At 54.9% G+C, this 22,150-nt stretch overlaps 1 protein-coding gene across 1 annotated transcript in view; it reads right to left on the reverse strand.

The window, feature by feature from the left end:
• ZSWIM5 (zinc finger SWIM-type containing 5) overlaps positions 1 to 22,150 on the reverse strand; it is a 92,184-nt gene that overhangs the window by 9,011 nt on the left and 61,023 nt on the right. Inside the window, exons 2-6 of the mRNA XM_026033477.1 lie at positions 18,700 to 19,056; positions 9,878 to 10,026; positions 9,262 to 9,412; positions 4,043 to 4,222; positions 936 to 1,112 (exon numbers count right to left, since the gene is read on the reverse strand). Coding sequence (XP_025889262.1) covers positions 936 to 1,112; positions 4,043 to 4,222; positions 9,262 to 9,412; positions 9,878 to 10,026; positions 18,700 to 18,829 — 787 coding nt within the window. The 5' untranslated portion in view covers positions 18,830 to 19,056. The remainder of the gene's footprint in view (positions 1 to 935; positions 1,113 to 4,042; positions 4,223 to 9,261; positions 9,413 to 9,877; positions 10,027 to 18,699; positions 19,057 to 22,150) is intronic.

Here is a 22,150-nt window from a genome sequence, read left to right on the forward strand (position 1 = left end):
AGCAGCTGTTGCAGTACCTAAACTCTGACCTCCACAAACCTGGTATCATCTATTAGAAGTGTTTTTATGTGCCCCTGCTGTAACATCACAGAGCCAAACACAGGCTGTTATAACCCTGCCTCTTACCTCTCCTAAAATCTGCCCGCTTTACAGTCTGCTTTCATTGGTGCTCATGCAGCCACCTCTCTCCATCTCCTCCAACACCTCTCTGCTCTCGTTACACAGGAGATATATGCAATAAGGCAACGTGTGTCTGCACCGTGCTGCAAGAACCAGCAGATTTGGGATGACATTTTGAACTGCTTCCTTGATGCTCCATGGAGCGAGTTCTGCGGAAACAGTGTCTCTTCTGCTGTTCTACCTGGTGTTTTATTATTAGGAACAGTTGTGCGAGCTCTCCACAAGACTCACAGTTGCCTAGAAATTCATCCACTCCTGCTGCTCATTGCTCACCTGAAGTCACAAGCAACTGTGGAGAGGATTATGACCAACTGAGAAGTGAACAGGAGCAGATGACGTGACATGCTGCATAGTAAGCAGCGAAAATCCCATTTTCTTGCAAATGTCCAACCAAGAGAGGTGGGGGAGGGGGAAAGGCAAATACAGAAAATCTAAAGTTATGGGAAGGGATCATTCCTATTTCTGAAAGAGGTCAGAGAGCATTGAAAATGCAGACAGCCACCTCCGTAAATGGGGTTTCCAAACTGCAAGCATCACCCACAGGGAACACACAAGAAAGGGGGATACGAACAAGCACCTAAAAATTGGGCCTTGCTGCTCATCCTATTCTTAAGGCGAAGGGCAGGGACGTGCCTTCAATCTAGGATGAAGTTGTTTGCAAATAGGAAGACCACTGGCTTTCTGCACGGGGAGGAAGGACGCAGAGTATCAGAGCTCCAGCGCCAGCGACTTGGGCCACAGCTCTGCGCACTTACCCAGCCACAGCGGCTGCCCCTGGGCGTTGAAGAGGAGGCTCTCGCCCTCACGCTGGTACGAGGGAGACACGTAGAAGTCACTGCTAATGATGCGCTGCAAGTGGCTGTCCTGCCAGTGCAGGTCGCAGCCCTCGATCGCACGGGTGAACACGGTTCGTCTGGGCCTGGCCAGGGAGTCTGCAAAAAGAAATAGCATCAGCGCCTCGGGGCAGCGGCGGGATCCACCGGTGGATGGCTCCTGCAGGGGACCCTTCGTGTCCAGCTCCGGGATGCTCACGGTGATGGTGAGGGATATTAGCTGGGAACAGCCCAGCCAGCGCTGCTCCCGGCTCGGAGCACAGGGACAACTGAGACGCGGCGAGTCCTTCCCGCAAGGACCCACTGCCGGCCCCATCCGCCTCCTGCTAATCGGCTGTCACACACGAAGCTGCTGCCTCAACAAAACCCACACTGCAGCACCGGGCTCGCAAAGGGATCTGTGACAGCAAGGCGCACCCTGTTCCCAGGAACCATCTTCCCGGGAATCGCTATAGAGCAGGCGAGAGGGCCGGGAAGGGAGGAGACGGCACCATCCCCAACCCCGCAGCGCTGCAGCGGCCACCTGCCCGTGCCCGTGTTTGCAGCCAGGCTGCTCGGGAACGAAACTGCCGTTACTCACAGCTAGCGAGGGCTGCTCTGTTATTATGCAATCCAAAACACCACAACTTGCTCTGCATTAAGGGAAGCAAAAAGGGAACAGTCTGCTTCCTGCATGCACGTCTATCCATGTGGCCCTGCTGACGCGGGGGACAGAGGGCTCTGCCCACACACCCGGGCTGATGCTAGCGGTAAATCCAAATGCTGCCTATTCTAGTCACTACCGGCTCTCCAGTGATTCAGGCAACAGCCTCATCTGGCTCTTCTGGGCTGAGCTTTCCCTTGGGCCATCATTTTTCTTGGACAGCGCTGCTGAGCAGCAGCAGGCAGGCATACGCAGGAATGTTGGGGCAGAACGAGAACGTCTTTCTGGCCGGACAAATCCCGCAGGGAGGGTGCGGGAAGGAGGCTCCCCTGCCCCTGGCCTGGCCATGCTGGGACATGGCAACAGAAAAGGCTGCAGAGCAGGCAGCCCCACGCACGGGGCAGCGCTCAACAGTGGGTCCTGCAGCCCTTGAGATGACCGAGTTAACTGAACTCAAGAGGGGAAAACAAAAGGCTCTGCTCAAAGCCGAACCAGGGAGGCTGGATAAACACACTCTGGAAACGATAGCAACAAGCAATTAGCCTGAATGCTGCAGGCACCCTGAGGTGGAGAGAAATTAAACAGGTGTTCCCATGTACTGAAGCAATCCTTCCTGAGCCAGCAGGTTTATTTTAACAGGAAGGATTTCAGGAAGCAGCCATTATCTTTCAGTAATAAAAGAGGCTGGCAACAATTTGCAGCAGTATTTGTGTATTCACAACCATTAACCCCGGGACACCTCCAGGAGCAGCTCCGCTTCCAGCACCTGCCTTGGCCAGGCAGGAGCAGAGGGATGAGGGGCCGCTCTGGGCACGGGCTGAGCAGCAGAGGCGCTTTGGAAAGTCTCTGCATGTCTGAAAACGTGAGCTGCTTCGCCCCCGCGACCGGCCTTGAACGCCGGAGCGAATCCCTGGCGGAGCTGGGAGCGCCGGAGCCAGGAATGGTGCAGGACGCGGAGCGAGGCCATGCTGGGAGGACGCGGGGCCCGACGAGCCCTGAGCTGTGAGGGGGTCGGGCTGGTCCCTGTCCCGAGCGGTGGCCGTGGGGCAGCACAGAGCACTAATCACACCCCGGAGAGCGAAGCGGCCTTCGCTGCACGGCTGCCTTCCCCCGTCGCCTTCCCGCTCCGGCGGCACGCAATACACCCAAGACCAATTACAGCGGAGCAGATGGAGGCACTGTAAGAGCAGTAAGTTTCAATTAATGTCTGTTGCAGGCAAAAGGAAAGTGGGGGGAGAAAAAGTGCTTAAATATAAAGGGATCAAATGCTTTGTCAGAGGTCAAGAAAATATTTTAGCGCTAATGAACAAGCCCACAACTGAGGTGCTTCGTTTGTGCCCTGCACTTGAACTGCTTTTAGCAGCCCTGGGTAATGACTCGTCTACTGAGCCGCTCCAGCTACCACTTGAAGAGAAGAGCCTCGAGCCCAGCTCAGCAGCTGGAAAGGGTCCTGCACCACCATGGGGCTTGACATCCTCAGCACAGCGAAGGTTCGCAGGGCTCAGCTCCGGGCCCACGCTGGCTGGGTACCTCTTCACCCAGGTCTATGTGTTCTCGAGCTCTCGAGTCATTAGAACAGCCTTTAAATGTGATTTTATGCTCAAAACGCTGCTAAACGCACCCAAGGGGCAGCCCGGAATCCAACATTCGAGCACCGCTAAAATCAGAGCCCGTAAAGTGTTTTGCATCGCTCTGTGTCCCCAAAACATCATCTGCGGGATGAGAAGAGAAAGGAGGGATGTCAACGTGCTGGGCTGTGACAGCCACGGGGTGAGTGGCGCCCGGAGCCACGGGAGCGTCAGCCCCAGCAGGGCTCCCTGCTCTGCGCCCGCCAGGGACGGGGTCACCTGCCCAGCATGTCCTGATGCCTCCTCACAGCTTTGCGCCGTGCAGGGGTCTCCTTTCCCTGTGATCCGCTTTGCAGGGACTCGCTCTGCTCCTTACGAAGCCCCGGGTAGGCTTCCCGTTGACGTCAGGAGGAGCAGCCCCAAGCCAGGGCTCAGCACTCGCACGCGTCCACGTGCCAGGACTCCGCGGTGCCGAATTTCGTCTATGCAAGCGAGGTGCTGAGCCTGACCTGCCTTTCTGGGCACTGCAGAGGGGCACGAAATGAGCTTTAAATGGAGCAACCCAGAAGGCCATGAAAGACAAACTTCTAAAAGACATCACTCAAAGCCCAGTGAGCCAAAACATTTGTCGCTTAGGGAAACTTTCCTGTGGCAAATGGAAAGTTTTACCCCGCTGGGGCCAGGACAGACTAGCTAAAGCAACAAGGTCTGGCCTGCAGGAGCTGGCAACAAACCCAGGTAGCTCCGGGGCAAATTCCAACCTGGACCCAAGCTCTGTAGCCGCGGGTGGATTCCCACTGCGCCCAGCCCGGACTCACCTTGGCTGTGAGTGGAGCTCTGCGTAAGCGCGTTGGTGATGTTGGGCAGCTCGTTGCCGTAATTGCCATCCTCCAGGGGACACACGTCCATCTCGCCCCACTTGCGCAGCTGCCGCAGCCAGCAGGACTTCTCCTCCAGCTTGCAGTGCGGGTTCAGCACCACGCACACCCAGAGCGCCCCTAAACAAAGCAGGGAGATAAAGCACGGGCCGGGCTGACCCCGCGCGGCAAAGCTCTCCCGCGCCGCCCGGCCTCTGCGTTGCCCCTCTCGTGCTTTCACGGAAGCCAGGGACGTTCTGGCGGCGCCCATAAACTCTCCGCAACACAATGCACACACCCAGGAGGGGGATTTAGACAGCTTTTATTTAAAAGTAAAACTCGGCTCTAATGAGGCTAAATTATAATCTCATGAGATGGGCGATAGCGAGGAGGTGGGAGGAAGCGATCGTCTGTGTATGAATTTGTGAGTGCTGTCTGCCAGGACAAATCTAGTGTTTGAACTACACATCAAAGCATGCTTAAAAACACCCTGGCAAGCTGCAGAGTCTGTATCTCCAAAGACTAACCTGATTTTGATCCTACCCACGTTCCAAGCGGTTTAAAGCCCGCTCCGAATGCTATTTCATCTGCCATTGTTCTTCGGGCCATTTGCATTCAGCTATTTAAAAAGGAGATTTGGTGTATTTTCCTCCTTTCTTTTTTTTCCCTTCCTCTTTTTTAAGCTCCAGTAGCCCCCAGACTGCAGCAGAGGAACCTGAAGTTTGGCTTGCTGTCTTGCAGGCGGGAGCGCTCCGCGGCACGAGGCTCCTGCAAGGGGAGGTGCTGTGCACCACGAGAGGCAAAGCCAGGCCCCAGGATGGTACGTTAGCATTCAGATCCAACTAATGCTTTCATCAGAAAGGGCTGACACGGGCGCTGCGAAGCAAACCCGGGCCACTCTCCTGCTTCGAGCAGGGCTGCAGCAGCTCACAGAGCACAAACATCATCACCTGGCGCTGCAAGAGGAGCAGGTGTGACACATGGAGATGCAAGTCCTGGTAACTCCCATCCACTTCCTCCCCATCACTCTCAGGCCCTGGAACTGCCATGAAGTCACTTGTATTCTCATCTTCTTCCCATTTTACCCTGCAAATGCCCCTGAGGACAGTCTCCAAGCTGGCCGCAGCTGCCTTCCGGGGGCTGCTGCCAAACTGCCCCCATTCCCACATTCGAGGACTGAGTGGAAACCTTTCACCCACAGCAACGTGTGGTTTGAACCCAACCATCCCCTCCCAATTCACCGAGAGCAGCTTTCGCTCTGCCTGGGTGCTCACGTGGTGGTTTCAGTCACTAACCCAGCCCGACGTTATCACACGGTGCACAAGGGCCAGGCAAACTCGGACTATGCTCAGCAGCTTGGCTCAGCGGGAGAGACTGTAGGGCATCGAAACACAGACGGTAGCTGCAGTACTGCACCCAGGAAAGGGCACACTAGCCAGCTTGGCTACCAAACAACACCCAATAACCCTTTAAAGCTGCCTTGAAGTCAGCAAGAACCTTTTAAAGCCGCCCTGAAGTCAGTCACATAGCACAGGGCAGGGGGCAGCAGCTCTCCTTCATGGACAGGGCTCCGGGGAGGCCCTTGCAGAGCGGAGTGACTCCTGTGCCCTTATCTCCCTGCTGCAAACAGACGTGCTTTCGTGGGACTGGAATGTGAAGCCGGGCATTTCCCTGCTGCTGGAAACTACATGCCAAGTATGCTCCACTAAGTGGCTTAGCAGCAACTACAGAGCAGCAACTTACAGCACGGTAGCACGAGAGGCCAAGCCTCAGCCTCCGCCTAATCACCACAACGCCCGCGAGGGAAAAGGAACAGAGCGGCATTATCCTGCCCGGAGCCGCAACAGGAGAGCAGGACAAGGGCCCCATCTGTGCCCTGCGCAGCCTTCGAGACAACCAGGGCTGCGGAAGAGCCTCGGGGCTGCAGGGAAGCCTGCGCGGACACGGCCCCGGTGACACGTCAGGCCCTGCACATGAGGTTCTCCTCAAGACTCTGACTCGGGAGCTGCTTCGGAGAGCTGGGAGGCAACGAGGGCCAGCTGGGTGCTGGGCTGAGAGGCAGGAACGAGGCTCCGGCTTCCAGGAGCCTGATGAGCCCGCCCGAGTTTTGGCTCCCGCAGCCCCACCACGACCCTCATGACCTGGCAGGCTATTCTGGGAGCCCCTGAGCTCCTTCAGCCCTCCCTGGACTCTAATCTGCAAGAGGGGACATGGCAAGCCAGTGGGAAAGGGATTCACATCTGCCTCAGCGGCAAACTGCCATGGTAGCTATCTGGGAAATGGGGGGAAAAAAAGGTTTTTCCGAGCCTTTTAATTAAGTGACATCAGCTGCCGGCACCAGTGACCCTGTCCGCGGGCTGATACGCTGAGCCGGGTCAGACCCTGCGTCTGCCCACGCGCTGCGCAAACCTTCCCCCAGACTTCCCGACAGCACAAGGTTAATGGGGAACACAAGAGCAGATCACGATTAAGCCGAGCCCTAAACAAAACTGCTTTTTGCTTAGGGGGCTCTGCGGAGGGAGAGGGGTCACCGGAGCCTCCCGCCCAGCGGGCTGGGCCCCGCAGAGGACAAGCGCTCCCCTCCTGCCCTGCCGCTTCCAAAGCATCAAAGAAATTCTCCCCTTTCCCACAGGGCTGCTTCCCCAGCCTAATCTGCTGAAATTCCCCACTGTAAACAAGTGGCCGAGATAAATAAACCCCTCTCCAGGCAGATTAAGGTCAGGCTGCACTTCAGCTGGTTTTTCGTCTATTTTTCGTAATTAGGCTTTAATGGTAAGTCCTAATGCGCCAGGGCAAACACTCCCACGCCGCCCAGCTCTCCGCCCAACAGGTCTGTCCTTTGGCTCCCCAGCAGACGGTGCAATAGATGTGCAGCTTGCAGCACATGCACCACCAAATCATGGTGTCCCCCTGCCACTCTTTTTAAAAAAGGAAAAAAAAATCCTTTTTTTCCCTTCTCTTTATTAATTTGAAAGCCTGCAAAATCCTTTACATTTTACCCAGTATAAATCCACAATCTTCTTTGAGGCTAATCTGCTTGCAATCCCCCACAAGTCTGCAATGCAGTTTTAAAAAAAAATAACTGAAAAAAATAAATAAATCAACAATTAATTATTAAACATGTGCCCAAAATAATTTCACAGGGCCCCACTTTGAGCATCTCGTAACGCCACAGCTGAACACGGGTGTCCTCTTGCTGGGCGCCCCTTGGCCCTGGCCGGGGGAGCAGGACATGACCTGCGACGTGTCCCCCAGCACTGGGAAGGCTCTCGGCACTGCCTGCCATCTCCACGCTGCTGATTTGGTACCAGTGAACGTCACCAGTTTCTTGCTCCTCCTCATGCCTCCGTGTTTCCACCCCTCCTCTTAATGGGATGCTCTGTTCCTTGAGCCAATGTTGTGCAGGGCCAAACACCCCAGGAGCTTGTTAACGAGTCGGATGAATCTCCGTCCTGAGAATCCCCCTGTTCATCCCGCCTTGGGTCACTGCTTGCACCGTCCCCTTGCTCTCTGCAGGGGCTTCTTCCCTGCACGACGGTGCCCAGCTCTCCCCAGCTGCCCACGCCAGGCGAGCCGTTTTCTCTGACGTGTGTTGGCTGGCACCACGTTTCACCTGCTGTCACACCAACCCTGTCTCGTTAGGACTTGATGTTCCCCAGCCATCTTGCCATCTGCTGATCGGGACACATATTGCTTTCCCCCGCACACTGCTGAGCGAACTGAACCCAAACAGCTCCTTGCACAGTTAGGCGAGGACTAAAAACTGACCACTTAGCCCTGACCTATGCTGGGAAGGAGGGAGGCCTCGTGGCTTGGATGTCTAGTTTGAATTTGGGCCAACTAACTTGTAATTCCCGGCAAGCTGCTTCCTGCCTCCAGGCCTGCCTAGACCTCCATATATCCACATTTCACAGATGTGTTTTCTTTCTTCCGTGTGGAAATTTTGGCTTGGTGGATTTGGCCACCTCCCTGGGATTCTTGTGCATCCAGCCATCTAGCTGCAGCATCCCAAAATCCTGGAAATATCTTCTTGGCAGGCAAGCATGGATCAGCGCTCCAGGGCCAACACGCTAATTTCCATCTAGGGAACCTCAAGCAGACATGAGGCAGCCTGGCCCTTCCCGGCCCTTTCTCCGCAACGTTTGGCCAGTTTTCCAGATCTCACAGCCCTGTTTGCATTGGTTCAGCAGTCAGGACAAGGGGCTGCAGTCTCAGCTGGAGTTTCTCCCCGTTCTGGAACAGCGCAGAGAGAAGGCTCCACGGGAGAGCGTCTCCACCTTGACCCACCGCGTTACAGAGAGCGGGATAAGGATGTTTTGGAAGCCAAAACAAACTGGTGGCTGATGGTCACTTATCAAGCGCTCTGTGGAGCGCACTGCTCACAGCAGGGTGATTTTCTAGCAGGGATTTTCAAGCTACGTCATTTTGTTCCAGCCACACATGATACTACTGCTCTGGACAGTGATGGCCCCTGAATCAATAATTCCAGGAACTCCTACCATAAATATGGTTCCTAAGGCTCAATCCAAAGCCCCTTCTACCAGCTATCCCACCTCCCACAGCAGGCAGGGACACATATTTAAGGAAAACTATAAGAACAGGGTGAGCGTGGAGAGGTACTTTACCAGATACCCTTTGGCTGAAGGACTTACTGTGTTCCATGGACTGTTCTTCCCCTCCACTTTCCTAAGGGATTTTCTCAGCAATCTCCTCCATACCAAAGGGCATAACACATGCGTAGGTCTTCCTTGTACAAAGCTCTGCCACAGAACCAATCCCTTCTGGCCCATGTCATCTGAATGGTCTTATTTTCCTAATAGCATCACGGTATCAATCAGCTGAGCCAGTGCCTGAGATACCTACCCAAAATTAACCGCAATTACCCACAGCATGTTCGTTTTGAAGCCATGCTCTGCTCTGGCCACCCTTCCCCACTCACCTCAGGAACACACACTGGGCAGAAGCTGGTCAGGCAGGACACAGCTTAAGAATCTGCCTCTCCCCTTTGGGATCACCATTCCCGTGGGAATGGCACTTCTGTGTCCAGGCTATATCCAGTCCCCATGGACCACCACCACCAGCACTCTAGGCCTCAGTAAAGGTTTTTGGTGGCACACTGAACACAAGCTTGTCCCAACAGCGCAGAATGTTCAGTCTTTTTCTGGCTCTCCACAACTTACCCAGCTCATCCCAAAGCTGCCGGCACTTCTCCGTTATGCCTGTCCCCTGCTGTCTCCAGAGGGAGAGCCGAGGATCGGCCATGAACTGCTCCGTTATCAGCGTCAGCATCCTGGCCCCGTTGGAGTCCCTCATGCGCAGCATCTCCCGCACCTGCACGGGCCAGAGAGAAGGTCCCTTGTGAGACAAACCAGGTCCCCTGCAGAGATGACATCTGTACAGAGGCCGTGATCTGGGTGGTCAGCAACCAGTGGGTACCAGCGACACCCTACGCTTTGACGGGGCCCAAAGGGCCAGGAACCTGGAAGCAGGACCCTGTGCAAAGACAGAGCGGAGCCTCTCTGAGGTGCAGAGCAGTTCTGCAGATGGCAGGACTCAACTCCCCTGCACCATAGCTGGTGTGGAGATGGGGGAAAAGCCCTTGGGAATCTCTGCCACCCCAGTTCAGGGAGCAAGGATCAGCCTGGAGAGAGGCTGAGCAAAGGCAGGCCTGCCTGGATGGCTGGATTAGAGCAACCCACACAGCGGGCCAGTGCTGGGGGCACGGGCTCCCAGCTTGGCTTATACTGAGCGAGCTGGTGCCACGCACGGAACAGAGCAGCAGCAAGACCTCCTCACCTTGGCAAACATGGAGTTGAGCTGCTTCCCCGAGCCGTAGTACCCTCCCTGAGATAGGAACAGCTTCACCTGCTCTCGGACCTGCTCTTCATCCAGGTGCCAGCAGTTCTCATCGTCGATACTGGCCCCTGCCGTGGGGTCGGGAGCACCTGGGGGAATGGGGAGGGAGGAAAAAGAGACAACTGAATTTACAGCAGTGAGGACAGTGATCCAGACAGCAGGAACAAACAGATCCACCTCTGCTGAGGGCTGATGGGCTCTGTGGCCACATGGCAAGGGTGGGCACTGTGGCTATGGCAGCACAGCAGCAAGTTGCCACCAAGCAGCCAGGCCCACCCCAGTACAACCTGGGTTTGCACTCTGAAGAGCACTAGTGCCAGAGGAAGGCTTTAAACCTAGAGATATTTTTAGCACTATGGTGCTGCTGTCGTCCTCAATCACCGAAAAAAAAAAACCAAAACAAAAAAAAACCCAACCAAACAAAACACCTCTGGGGACTGAATGCCCCCTCTCCTTTTTATTTATTTATTTATATGAAAACCCTTCTGATTTTCCCATGACAGCTTGATGAAAGGCACTGACGGATGCTGCGACTTTGCAAAGAACCGCTGGCATCTCTGCGCTCTGGTGCTCAACAGGAACACAGCACCTCAGCTCTGCAGAAACTGCTCGGCGAAAAGCGGTGACAAGGAGGGCTGGAGGCGGTCAGAACACACATTGCCCGGCTTGAACCTTCTGCTCTCCTCACCTCTCCTCTCCAGCAAGGGGTCAGCACGGCAACAGCCATGGGAAAGCTGCAGCTGAGATGCCTCCAGTTCAATCTTAATGATGTCTTTCCTGCACAACGGCATCCGCGCAGGAAGCTGACATCTCTGCTTTCGGGGCTGCCTGCTGCCAAGGCGCTGCTCCTTCACCCCATGGCTTGGGGGGCATCAAGGGTCCAGCCCCACGTGGCACTGAGTGCTCAGAGGTGCCCAGCACCTCCCAGGAGACACGGAGCTGCAGGAAAAGCGAACTGCAGGACGTCTGCTCAGCCAGGCAGCTGTCTCTTCTTGGCTTATAAACAAGAGGACATCAACCCGAGGGGTTTCGCTCCGCTGGCGGAGGCTGAGAACGCTCCTGACCTGATAAGATACAGCTATTTGTATTTAATGTCCTTTACAAAATTCCTTTAATTTCTGCTAACAATCACTGCCCCAGAGCCTTTCCAGCACGCCCTGGGCACAGCCTGTGCCACGCTGCAGGGAGAGGACGACGGTGCTCCTGCTGCACAATGATTTATAGTCGACAGCACAATGTAATTGGGCCGGGATCTGAAGCAGCGGACGGGAAAATCGCAGCCGTTGGATGCGCACATGGGCTCCCGCCCGGAGCCCCTCGCTGCGCAGGAGGGACCCGCACGCACGTGACCCGGGCCAGCCTGGCCACGAGGGCCCGTGCGCAGTGGGGACAGGTCACCCTGTCCGCAGCACCGTGCAGCTTTCCCGGACCTTTTCTTTCCCCCCAGCTCAGCCCTATCCTTATCTCCGCTCCCGCTCGCGGATAAAAGGCAGACAAGCCGGCAATTATCCCGCATGGGGAACCGCTGACTAATCAGTCTACCCCAGGTCCGTATCTGGACACCATCGCTCCAGCGGCCGCGACGCTCGTGCTCTCCTCGGATCCTCCTCCCGTGACCCGGCTGCACCTCCCAGCTCCAGCAACAAGCCTGGCCATCAGCCGCCTCCATAGGGTCCCCTGGCAGCACCCGGAGCGACCTGGAGGACACGGAGCACTATGGAGGCCCCTCGCCAGGGCCACGCATCCAGGGGTCAAAACTAAGGAATGTGCAAGGCGCAAAGCAAAGGGCGTCACTTCCGCGGCTTGCCCAGGGCTACCCTGCTCGCCAGCAGCGCGGCGAGACGCGCAGCTAAATAAAAACCTCCTCCTCCCACGCACCGCGCTGAGCACGTTTCACGTTTGGGTTCTGACCGCAGCCAAATTAGTAACGCAAATCCCACAACGCCAAATACAATCTAACTGCGCCTGTAAATTTGTTTTGCTCTCGCATAAAAGATTCATAGGGAGGGTGGTAATATCAGATTCCTACGCATGCAACACGAGCAGGCAGATAATGGGCTACCCAATTACTCCGGGGAGCTGGATAAACATTTAAGAGCAAACAACGGGATTTGTGCGGTGTTTAAATATTAATGGCAGGATTTGTCCACTTCCCATTGCCAACGCTAACGCCGTGGCGCCTTCGGCAGCGGCACGTTGTGACGCAGCCCACGAGCAATTCCGTGTCTCTGCTCCAAAGGAGCCGGGAACGGCATGTAAAACAGCCCCGAGCCTGCGTAACACGTTCCTCATATAGCAGCATTCCTCGTCCAAACGGCCCGTTTCAGATGTGCTTCGTCTTTGTCCGGCGGGATTCAGATTTAAGGCAACACCAACACGCATCTTGAGTGGAAAGTGCTTCAGCAGCCCATTTACACTGGCTCCAGAAACAGAGATAAAAACACAATCAATCACCGGGAGCAGGAGCCCTCCCTCACCCTCGGCTCTGCGCTTAACTATTCGCCATCCACCAGAGGCTTCTCCCAAGGGGATACGAAGACTGACAAATAAGGACTGGAAAAATCTGCGAAATGAAAAACAAGCAAACCCCAACACGGAAAACTTAACACCTTGCTCAGAAATCAGCTGCGGGGCGCCAAGAAAACCGAGTCCTCCCTTGGAGAGGAAAAAAAGCCGGTTTCCAGGGCTAAAGAGGCAGCAAGACCCTCTCTGCACACCTGTGGCCACAGGGCGTCCCAGCACCTGCTGCAGGCACAGCGGAGAAGAGCAAAACTTGGATGAAACCTCAGATATTTCCTGGCTGCCCAGCAGGAGTCTCACATGGACTTTCAGAGGTGGGGATGTGTTCTGGCCACCATGCTCTGCAGCCAGACCTGCCACCCACCTGCAGCATGCAGAAAGGCAAGGAAATGACTGGTTTTAACTGGGAGCTGGTGCTGACACACGGATGGTGAAGGCAACACGTGCCGAAGCCGCCGCCGTGCGCCAGGGCCATCTCGTGACTGCACGTGGCACTGCTGCCAACCCCTGGGCTGCGTCCGTGGCGCTTGGAAAGAACACAGGAGCGAAGGAAAAGCCACCCAGCTCGCCGGGGAGGGAGCAGGGAGGATACGGCCAAATAAACAAACAACAGAAAACCTCAAAGAGAAAATAACCAGGCACCAGAAAGGAAATGAGCTCTAACGGGAGATAAAAATAGCGGGGAAGTGAGGGGGAAGAACTCGAGCTCCGCTGGGCCTCCCAAGCCTCCCATCTCGTTTCCAAATGGAGGCAGCTCGGACAGAGCCTCCGGAGGAAGAATGAAGATCTAAAAACGTCTGATGGAAATCCATCAAACAAAACCAGACCGGCTCCTGGCTGCCACCCACAGGCACCCCCAGAAGCAGGTCTGGTTTTAAGGACCAGGACGCAACAGCCCATCTGTGTGCTGGCACGCAGACACCCAATGCCTGTCACGGTCCTTGGAGCCAAGCCCCAAGCTCCTCTGTAGACCTCTCTTCTCCCCTGCCTGGTTCACCAAGCAAAACCAACATCAAAGCTGACTCATTCAGGCTTTTAACTCTTTAAGTTTCCTTTTTCTTTTTCCCTGTGTACCACCTGCAAGTGCCCAGTGCTGCTCTTGTCACCAAGTTCACTCAGGTCTGCAAAGAGCTTTCACAGGTCTCTTGGTGGGAGCTATGAAGAAAGGTCAAGGTACGATGCTAATTGTTGCTGCGCATCATAAGGAGACCCCAGTGCTCTCAGAGAGCCCTGAAGAACCTCCGTAGGCCCCGTACGACTGGGACCAGCATCAGGGCCACCCATCGCTGGAAGGCCCTTTGCCAGGAGCTGCACACATGTGTGTTCAACAGCCCCAGAGGCTCCACCAGATGAAAGGAGCTGCTGGCACAGCCACTCTCTCAAGCTCTCAGGTGTTTTGTTTTCCCTCAAAATCACAGCAGCTCAGCAACTCACAGCACAAATCCCCTGGATACCTGACCTTCTTCTCCTCCTCCTCAGGGGAAAGGCAGAATTTCCAACAAGATTTACCCATGTCTTCTTCTGCCCTCTGGGTGCTGTTGGGGGATGACCTAAGAGATAAAGCCCACCTGAGGACTCCTCAAATGTTAACCACAGCTCAGTGTGACAGGACAAGTGGGAAAATGTTCCCCGTCCAGCTGACCTAGCAAGCACCTTGCTGCGTTACAAGGTGAAGGACAGCAGTAGACCAGGAACCAATAGGCTCATGGTAATCAAGAAGACATCTGGAACAGATGCAGGATGATGAGGCGCTCCCATACCAACGTCAGTGACAACCTTCATCCTGTCCCCTTCCTGAGATCTTTTTGAGGGTCCTCTCCTCCAAGGCAGCTCCAGAGACCTTCACAGCAGGACCACAGAGGTCACTTGGTGAGTCAAGCTGACTCTCTGCAGCATTGCAAGGCAGCAGAGGTTTTGTGGCTTTCCTCCCTTTGGCCTCAGAAGAGCATACAAACCCTCTAAGCCAGGTCAGCTGAGCAGCACAGACACTGTGTCATATATCGGCATTTCCGTGGGGCGGACAGACCTTCACGACCGTGTCTCCTGGGCCAAGGTCAGCAGCTCTCCTGGCGGGGCCCAAACACAGCCCTAGAATAGGGTGAGCTACTGAGCTGCAAACAGGGGCCACCAAAACTTCTTCCTGCTTCCCTGCTGCTCCCCAAAGAAGCAGGGAGACTTCACCAAGACTACAAGCTCTGAAACACAAAGAGAAAAATGTGTTAAGGCAGAAATATTTTGGCCTTACATCGCCAGATGCAACACCCGGAGAAAAAATGTTTTTCAGGCCCCCTGGAAGTGCCTGCACTGCGTCAGAGCCATTCTGTGGAAAAGGGCTGCTTTTCACAGCCTCAACCTTTGCTTGTACCTTCTGCTCCAAAAGCAGAGCCCTTCAGACCAGCAGGGCACCATCCTCTAAAGCACAGCCCCTCTCTTTCCTCATTAGACGCTCCTCCTGTCTTCAAGTTTCTAATTGGAAATTTTAATGACTGCCATCTCCGGCCTTGCCCTGATATCCATCAGCCTCATCTCCTTCCTTGGCCGCAGACTGTTTTTCCCCCCTCGCTAAGAAACAAATGTTTGCCTCCAAAGTCCAGACATCCTAACCAGGCTCAAAGGACGTGTTTGCCTGCAGGGAAACAGCAGCTTTCCTCCTGTACTACCCTCACTGATCCGGTTTGCCTCGTAAAATAAATCCAAATCACTCACTAACAAGCATGAACCGAAACATAAGAGGAGACATGTGTTACTTCCTGAGCCTCCTCATGTGCTCACAGCTGCAGGATGCTGGTCCATGCTGCCAGAGCATGAAAGCCCCTGTGCTGCGAGGGCTTGTGGTGCTTTTTACCACCCTCTCCTCTGGTTTGCTTGCTTTTGTCCCTGAAAGCCACCTGCCTATCTACAACCCAGTCAGCACTTTTTTCCCACCCCTGCCTTTCTTGATACCTCCTAGCTCTCTCTGCAATGTTTTACCCCTCCAAACTAAACCCTACTTGCTCTCTTTTCCCCCTTTCCCATTGCTGAGGGGCCTTTTCTTCCTGCAGGTCACTGGCAGGTCTGCATGGACGAAGACACAGCTGCTACCAAGCCACACGTTCATCCTGGGACGTCCCACGGCCGCTGGTGGCCGCCTGCATTTCCCTGCACTCAGGGCCACAGGCTGGCACCACAACCACCAGGAGAGGCAGGGGCTGGTGCTCCAGACAACCGGGGGCTGCAGAGAACCAGCTTGCTCCAAAAGGCACCAGAGTAAGAATCGAGGAGCAGAGGAGCACAGCGTCACACCAGCAGCCAGCTGTTCCCGACCTGCCACGCTGGTTGCTGTTGGACTGAAGCTTTCCCGCTGCAGGCCACGGTGAAGCCACCCCGTTGGGAAAGGGCAGGAGGGAGCAAGCGGCTCTTGCCGGCACATCGGCCGTGCCGCAGCCCCACTGACACTTCCCACAGGAAGCGGGAACATGCTCGGGAGCGGAGGCCGCGGCACTGAAAGCGGAGGAGCGGGACACGGGAGGCACTTGCGCTCCGAGCGCGCTGCCCTTTGCAGCCGTCTACTAGAGCAGCAACGTGACCTACTTAAGCACACGGAGGTCAAGTGGGAAGCAGCCAGCCAGGCACACACCTAGCTCCCTGCTCCGACTGAATCCCTGGAGAACAAGCAAGCGCCTTGGCTGCGCTCCGAGACTGCATCATTACTGGAGAGTTTGCATTTCCTTCGAGGAAGGCAGCCGGGGAGGGCGGCACACGGCGCGCGGCCCCGCGAGGAGCGGAGCTCTCGAGCCCTGCCGCGAGCGCCTCGGGCAGCCGCGCGTTCGCAGACACAGGCAATTGCCTCTCATTTTCTTTATTGTTCGGCCTCTGCAGAGGGAGAAAGGGCAGCCCAGACTGCAGACGGGAGCGTTATTTTATGAAAAGGGCAATTCCTCTGCACAGACGGTGGGAGGGCACTTCCCTAAGTTGAGGAAAGCACGACAGAGGCACTTAGAAGGAGCAGACGCTACGGTGAGCGGAGGCGGGGGGGAGAAGATTCAGTGCCTGTCTGAAGCTAAGCAGCCCTCCCAAGGAAATGTATTAAAAAAAGAAGGGTTTCTGAAGAGGCTGTTCTTGTTCTGAGGTGTCACTCTGCTCAAGCACCCTTGGGTGGCCAAGGTTACCCTCCTACAAGCCACCTTGGCCTCAACCCAGCGGCGAAGCAAGGCGTGAACCCAAGGGTCTGAATTAGTCAAGACCGAGAAGCGTGTGCGTAAGCACATGAAGCTCTATTTAAAGCACACCTAAAAGGAGTTCAAATCCCTGGAGCAGAGACCCTCTATGAACGTGTGAATTGCAGCTGCAAAGGGCAAGATGCGAGAAAAATTTGGCTCCCTTTCAAGCCGAGCCCCAGAGGAGCTGCTGGATTCCTCCTTTATCAGCAGCCCCACGCAGACAGAGGCTGCAGCCCTTCCCAGGCTCCTTGTGTCAGGATCATTGCTCCAGTAGCTCCCTGCAGCGTGGCTGTGCTTCCCTGGCAAGGTGGAGAGGGCACAACAGTATCGAGGACTGTGAGCCAAAGCCCTGCACAACAGCCCCCCGCGACCTTGAAGGTGGCTGCTCTTGAGCTTTCCTTTCCACAGGCTGAGACATTTATTAATTTGACATCTTAATGCTGATCTTCTGAATCGTTCTCCAGAATGAGGCCAGGCTAAAGTTCTTTTTAGAGAGGAGTAAAATTGTTCGTGCACCTGGCTAGGTAGCCAAATGGGTGGTCACCTTCTCTGGTGGAACAAGGCAGTGTTTCACTGGCACTGCGAGCTCAGGCACTGGAGGGCACGAATTTATGCAAGTCTCGGGGGAGAGAGAGTTTCTGCTTTGTTTTTTAAAGCCACTTGTAAAAACAAGAGACAGCTATTGAATTGGAGCCAAAATCCGTATCTTTGTAAGACTCACAATCACCAGTCTTTTGCTGACTCTATAGCAATAAATATTCAGGGCCATAAAAGCTTTTCCTCAATCTGTTTAGGAGAAAGCAGCTTAAAAAAAAAGAAAAAAGGCATAAAAGCCATTTTCCCCATCTAAGCACCAGTGGGCCAGTGGATCTGTTCAGGAGCAGTGCAGAGCTGGACTCTGCAGACCACGGCCTTGCAGACCTGGTACCAGAGCTCTTAATTCTTATCTTAATGCCAAAAAAAGTGAGGAAACCCTCCAATCTAGAAGCTTGAGAGCGCAAGCCCACACAGAGCAGATGTGGGGCACTGCAGGAGACAAAAGCTCTCCCAAGCTGGAAGCAGGAAGGTGTCCAGAGCTGAGGGGAGGGGAAAACGCCCGAGATCTGAGCTGCCATCACCGGCACAATGAGGTGGACCCCCAGCCTCACCTCTACATGTGGATTCAACCAGTACAGATCCTATTTTAGGCTGCATATGGGGCTTTTCATCTGCAGAACACTTAGCAGGCATGTGCTAATCCCCGCGACGCCCTTCCGTGGCAGATAACTGTTTATTATCTGCGCTTTCCAGCTGCAGGGCCAGGCGCGGTGCTGCGCGGCCAGCGCTGGGGCCAGCTCGACAAGGGGACGTGGCAGCTCCTGACACACGCCGTGTTCAAGGGGAGCCCCAGGGCAGCTGCCCAGCCACGGTGACCACCTCCCGGGCCAGAGGCACCCAGAGCAGGACTGGCCCCAGCTCCTTCCAAACACAGAGGCCCACAGGGCCCATCGTAGCTGCCTTTAGGCATGAGGTCAGTGTGGCAGTGCTCATTTGCTATAGGCAAATTAACACCTGCAGAGACTGAAGTTTTACCTCCCGCTGGCTCAGCTGCATCTGGCTTAGCAACGTGCAGGGCTGGGCTGGCACGGTGTCACTGCATGCTGCAGCAGCCACGTTTGGCACCTCAGCACCCAGGCCCTAGAAAAGCCTCCTGTTCCGAGGAGGAAGTGTGCTTCCTTCCTCTGTCCTCAGCTTTTTTGTGCTATTCTGACCTACTCCTTGTGCACCATGAGCTTACCTGCTCTGTCTTTTCTCATCTGGTGAAGATCAATACCCATTTGATGGGTAAACCCATGAGGAAGAGCAGAAGGGCCCTGTTGGCCATGTGGCCAACACCAGTGCAGCACCAGTGCCCATGTTTTAACTGCAGTTTGACGCTGCCATCTCTCCCTGTGCAGCAGCACTAGACAAACACAGCAAAACGGGGGCCACAGCCACCCCTGCAAACCTCCCACACAGGGAGTGCATTAGTGCCGAGACTCCAAGCAAGGGCCAAAACGTTACCATGCACTTGGTTGATTTCCGAGTTGGACGACAGGATCTCATCAGCCAACTTCTGGGCAGTGGGCAGCACCTCGGTGTGGTGTGCCGTGATCAAATACTGAACAAACTTCTGGAGCTGGTCCCTGTTCATCTGGAAAAGGGTCTCTGAGATGGGAAGACGGAGTTTGACCTGGTCCGGTTTGCGGATCCTGTACAGTGAAAGCGCCACGACGTGGGCGCAGTAAAAAATGTCCTTGTTCCCGCAGCCGCATGTCACCGACGTGATCTTGCAGCGGTCGAAGCTGATGGCCACCTTGTAGGTCACCTCGGGCTCTGTGGCAGTCGCAGGCTCCGTCACTGTCCCGCTGAGGTGGAAACCTAGAGAAGGAAAAGGAGAGCAGGGAGAGGGCAAGTTAGTTTGGCACTGACCACCACTGCCCACACAAGCTCAGAAAGGAGCCCGAGGGCACCAAAAGCCCTTGGGGGTGACAGCTTCAAGGAGCATAATGTCCAAGAACCCTACGTGGCCTGGCCATCTCCTGAGACGCTAATAGTCCCGGTGCTGGCCATGCACGGCCTGGAGCGCCCGTTCTCACCTTCAGGTGCAAGTGGTGGGGGGAAAACAAAGTCCCACCAGCTTTCAGAAGGTGAAGAGTGGAAAATAAGCTACAATGGAAGGGAAGGTCCTTTGAGCTAAGGAAGCTGGATGCGCCAAAGGAATGCAGGACAAAGACTGGGAGAAAAAGCCAGATGCTCCTCACTCTTGTTTTGGGACCAAGGCAGGTGAAGATGCCCTGGCTCTTCCCTGGGAGCCTCGCTGAGAGCAAGATGCCGAAGGAGCCCAGCACCAGCACCCTCCTGGCAAAGGGTCACCCTCTCCATCATCCCTGTCCCCAGCCTCACACTGCATCCCCTCGGTGGCCTCCCGTCATCCTGGTCCTCGGAGGCGGACACGGCAGCCCCGGCAGGTCAGGCCGCATGCCCAAGGTGAGGCGGCAGGTCTGCGCTGGAGCCCAACATGGCAGCCTCCCCAGGGAGGAGGCCTCCCCTCGCTCCTCTCCAGTCCCTCCTTAAGCCTCTGCTCGCCCAGAGGTCCCTGCGGAGCCCTCCGTGCCCCTGGAGAAGGCAGCCGACAGCGGCGAGGCCCACGATTAACGGCAGCAGAGGCGAGGGGGGAGATTAAAATACATTAACTGCATCAAGTCCTTGTGCGCCTGCCAGCTCTCACAAAGGCTTCCCGAGACAAATTCTACCAGAGGTTTTTAATAAATAGCATCAAACCCCAGCTATTTGCTGCCAGGCTCTTTAAAGCCCCGCCAAAACCCACATGCAAATCTGATTAAGTGTCGAGGAGTTCTGGTCTGCTTTTGCTGCAGCGCCGGTGAGGGGAGAGCCGGCACCGAGGGACCCCTGCTCCGCATGGCAGCCACACACTTCATCCCACTGTGTCCCATGAGGGCCAGAGCGGGACAATCCGTGTCCCCCCGAGAGGGAAGGTGCCTGGGAGCAGTGTGGCCGGGCCCCCCCACTCTGCACGGGGCCGGCAGCCGCGCTCCATAAATCTCCCGGATCAACTCCAAAGTGTTTATGTTTTACCACTTCTCCGGTCTGTAATGCTTGGCAGGCGGCTCCAACACGCTGCCAGTTTCTCCCCAGTTTACTTTTGCAAGTTAAAAGGATTGGAAACGACCTCCTTGAACAGCAATATACGTACATTCACATATATATATATATATGTATATGTACACACACACACACATACGCGCACACACACACATATTACAAGGAAAAAAAAAGAAAAAAAAAATCCCTCAAAGACAAATTATTAGCTATAAACGCTGCCTCAAAGCACTTGCTCTTCCCAGATCCCGGGCTGGATCCCAAGCAGGGATAGCCAGAGCAAGGCCAGAGAGCTTCGCTCGCTGAACCAAACAACCTGCTGAACCAAACAAACCCTACACACAGGTGTATTTTCAAACATATAAAATCCACAGTCTGAATGCGGACACTTCCCACGTGAGCGGATGCCTGTGGAGCTGCCAGGCTGTGGCTGGTGCTGGACTCCAGACGAGCCCCAGCAAAACCTGCTGGGTGCCAGCTCCACTGCCCAGCTCCGTGTGGGATGAACAGATCCCAACCCATCTTGGAGCCAGCAAGAGGCTCCTGACGATTCCCAGACGGGATTTTCATGGCAAAGGGGACCATTCAGCTTGTCTGCAGCTGTCAAGTTCACCTGGCATTCGAGCCTGAAGTCAAGTGTCAGTTTAGATTCGGGCCGTCCCAGCAGCAGGTCCGTTTGAGATAAACTAGAACCTCCACACGAAGCATTTCTCAAAAGCTCGGTCGGAAATTAAACACAGCGAGACGGGCTGCTGGCCAGAACAAGAGGGTTGCTCGGGAAGATTCGCATGAACGTGAGGTTCACGCGCTGCTCTCCGCGCTCAGCGGCCGACAAGCAGCTCTACTGGGCACTAACCCCAGGCACCTGCCGGTGGGAAAAGGATTCACCAGGACAGGACTGTCCTCTCCTTCAACACCTGCCTTTGTCTGCTGCTGGGGTGGGACAACGTCTTTAAACTGTCCCTTTTGGGGTTCTAGAGCCCTTTTACTGCCTCTCAGGAAGGGTTGGGATTCACCAGACTAGAGATGGTGGTTAAGAAGTAGTTTAAGGTGCAGTTGCTCCATCGTCCACTAAGAAGAACAAGGAACTCTGTCCTGGCCCTGGACACAGTGCCTGGATAGCTGGATAGTGCCAAAAGCAAAAACAAGTGTTTTCCTCTGTGTCTCCCCTGCACGTTTCAATTTAAGAAATTCCTACAGCCAAGTGCTTATCTTGGACTTCATCTTTTGTTCCCAGCATACATTTAATATAAATGAATTTGGCGTTTGATTTGCTGCCAGCAAGTGACAGTGCCAGGGCTTGAAAACCATGAAAAAGAAATAATTAAATCTCATCTTCATAACTACAGATTCATTACACTTCATCCGAGCCTAGTTCTGTCCCAAGAACAGCTTCATTTGCTGCAGCTTGGTTTCTGCCGGCTCCAGACCAGTCTCTTCCTCCTTTGAACATGGATGGATATCTTACGGATACTTCCCGATACTTTTGACACCGATTTACCCTAGAAATGTCTTCTGGGAGTTCACAAGCTCCACATCAGTGGCACTTCTATACCTGTTAGCTGGACAGCGTTTTCCTTGAAGACACTGCAGGCAAGGAGCCACGCGTGTCCATAAAACATCCCTAGCACTGATACCGAGATGAGGAACCCAGCCTCCAGCAGGAGCTCCAATGCAGAGGACTTCCCTGCTAAGATAAGGCTGTTAAGGCCTCAACAAAAGCATCTTTAACCGTGATGGAAATGTCTTTGATCTCTAAATCTACTCAACCAAAAGGCGCTTTGCAAACTCTTCTAGTTCTTTAAGAGCAGTCAAGCTTTTAGCTAAGCATTTTTAACCCAGATGTCCACAA

This window comes from Nothoprocta perdicaria, unplaced genomic scaffold (assembly GCF_003342845.1).
Source record: "Nothoprocta perdicaria isolate Ctin4 unplaced genomic scaffold, notPer1 scaffold_0, whole genome shotgun sequence".
Taxonomy (NCBI): domain Eukaryota; kingdom Metazoa; phylum Chordata; class Aves; order Tinamiformes; family Tinamidae; genus Nothoprocta; species Nothoprocta perdicaria.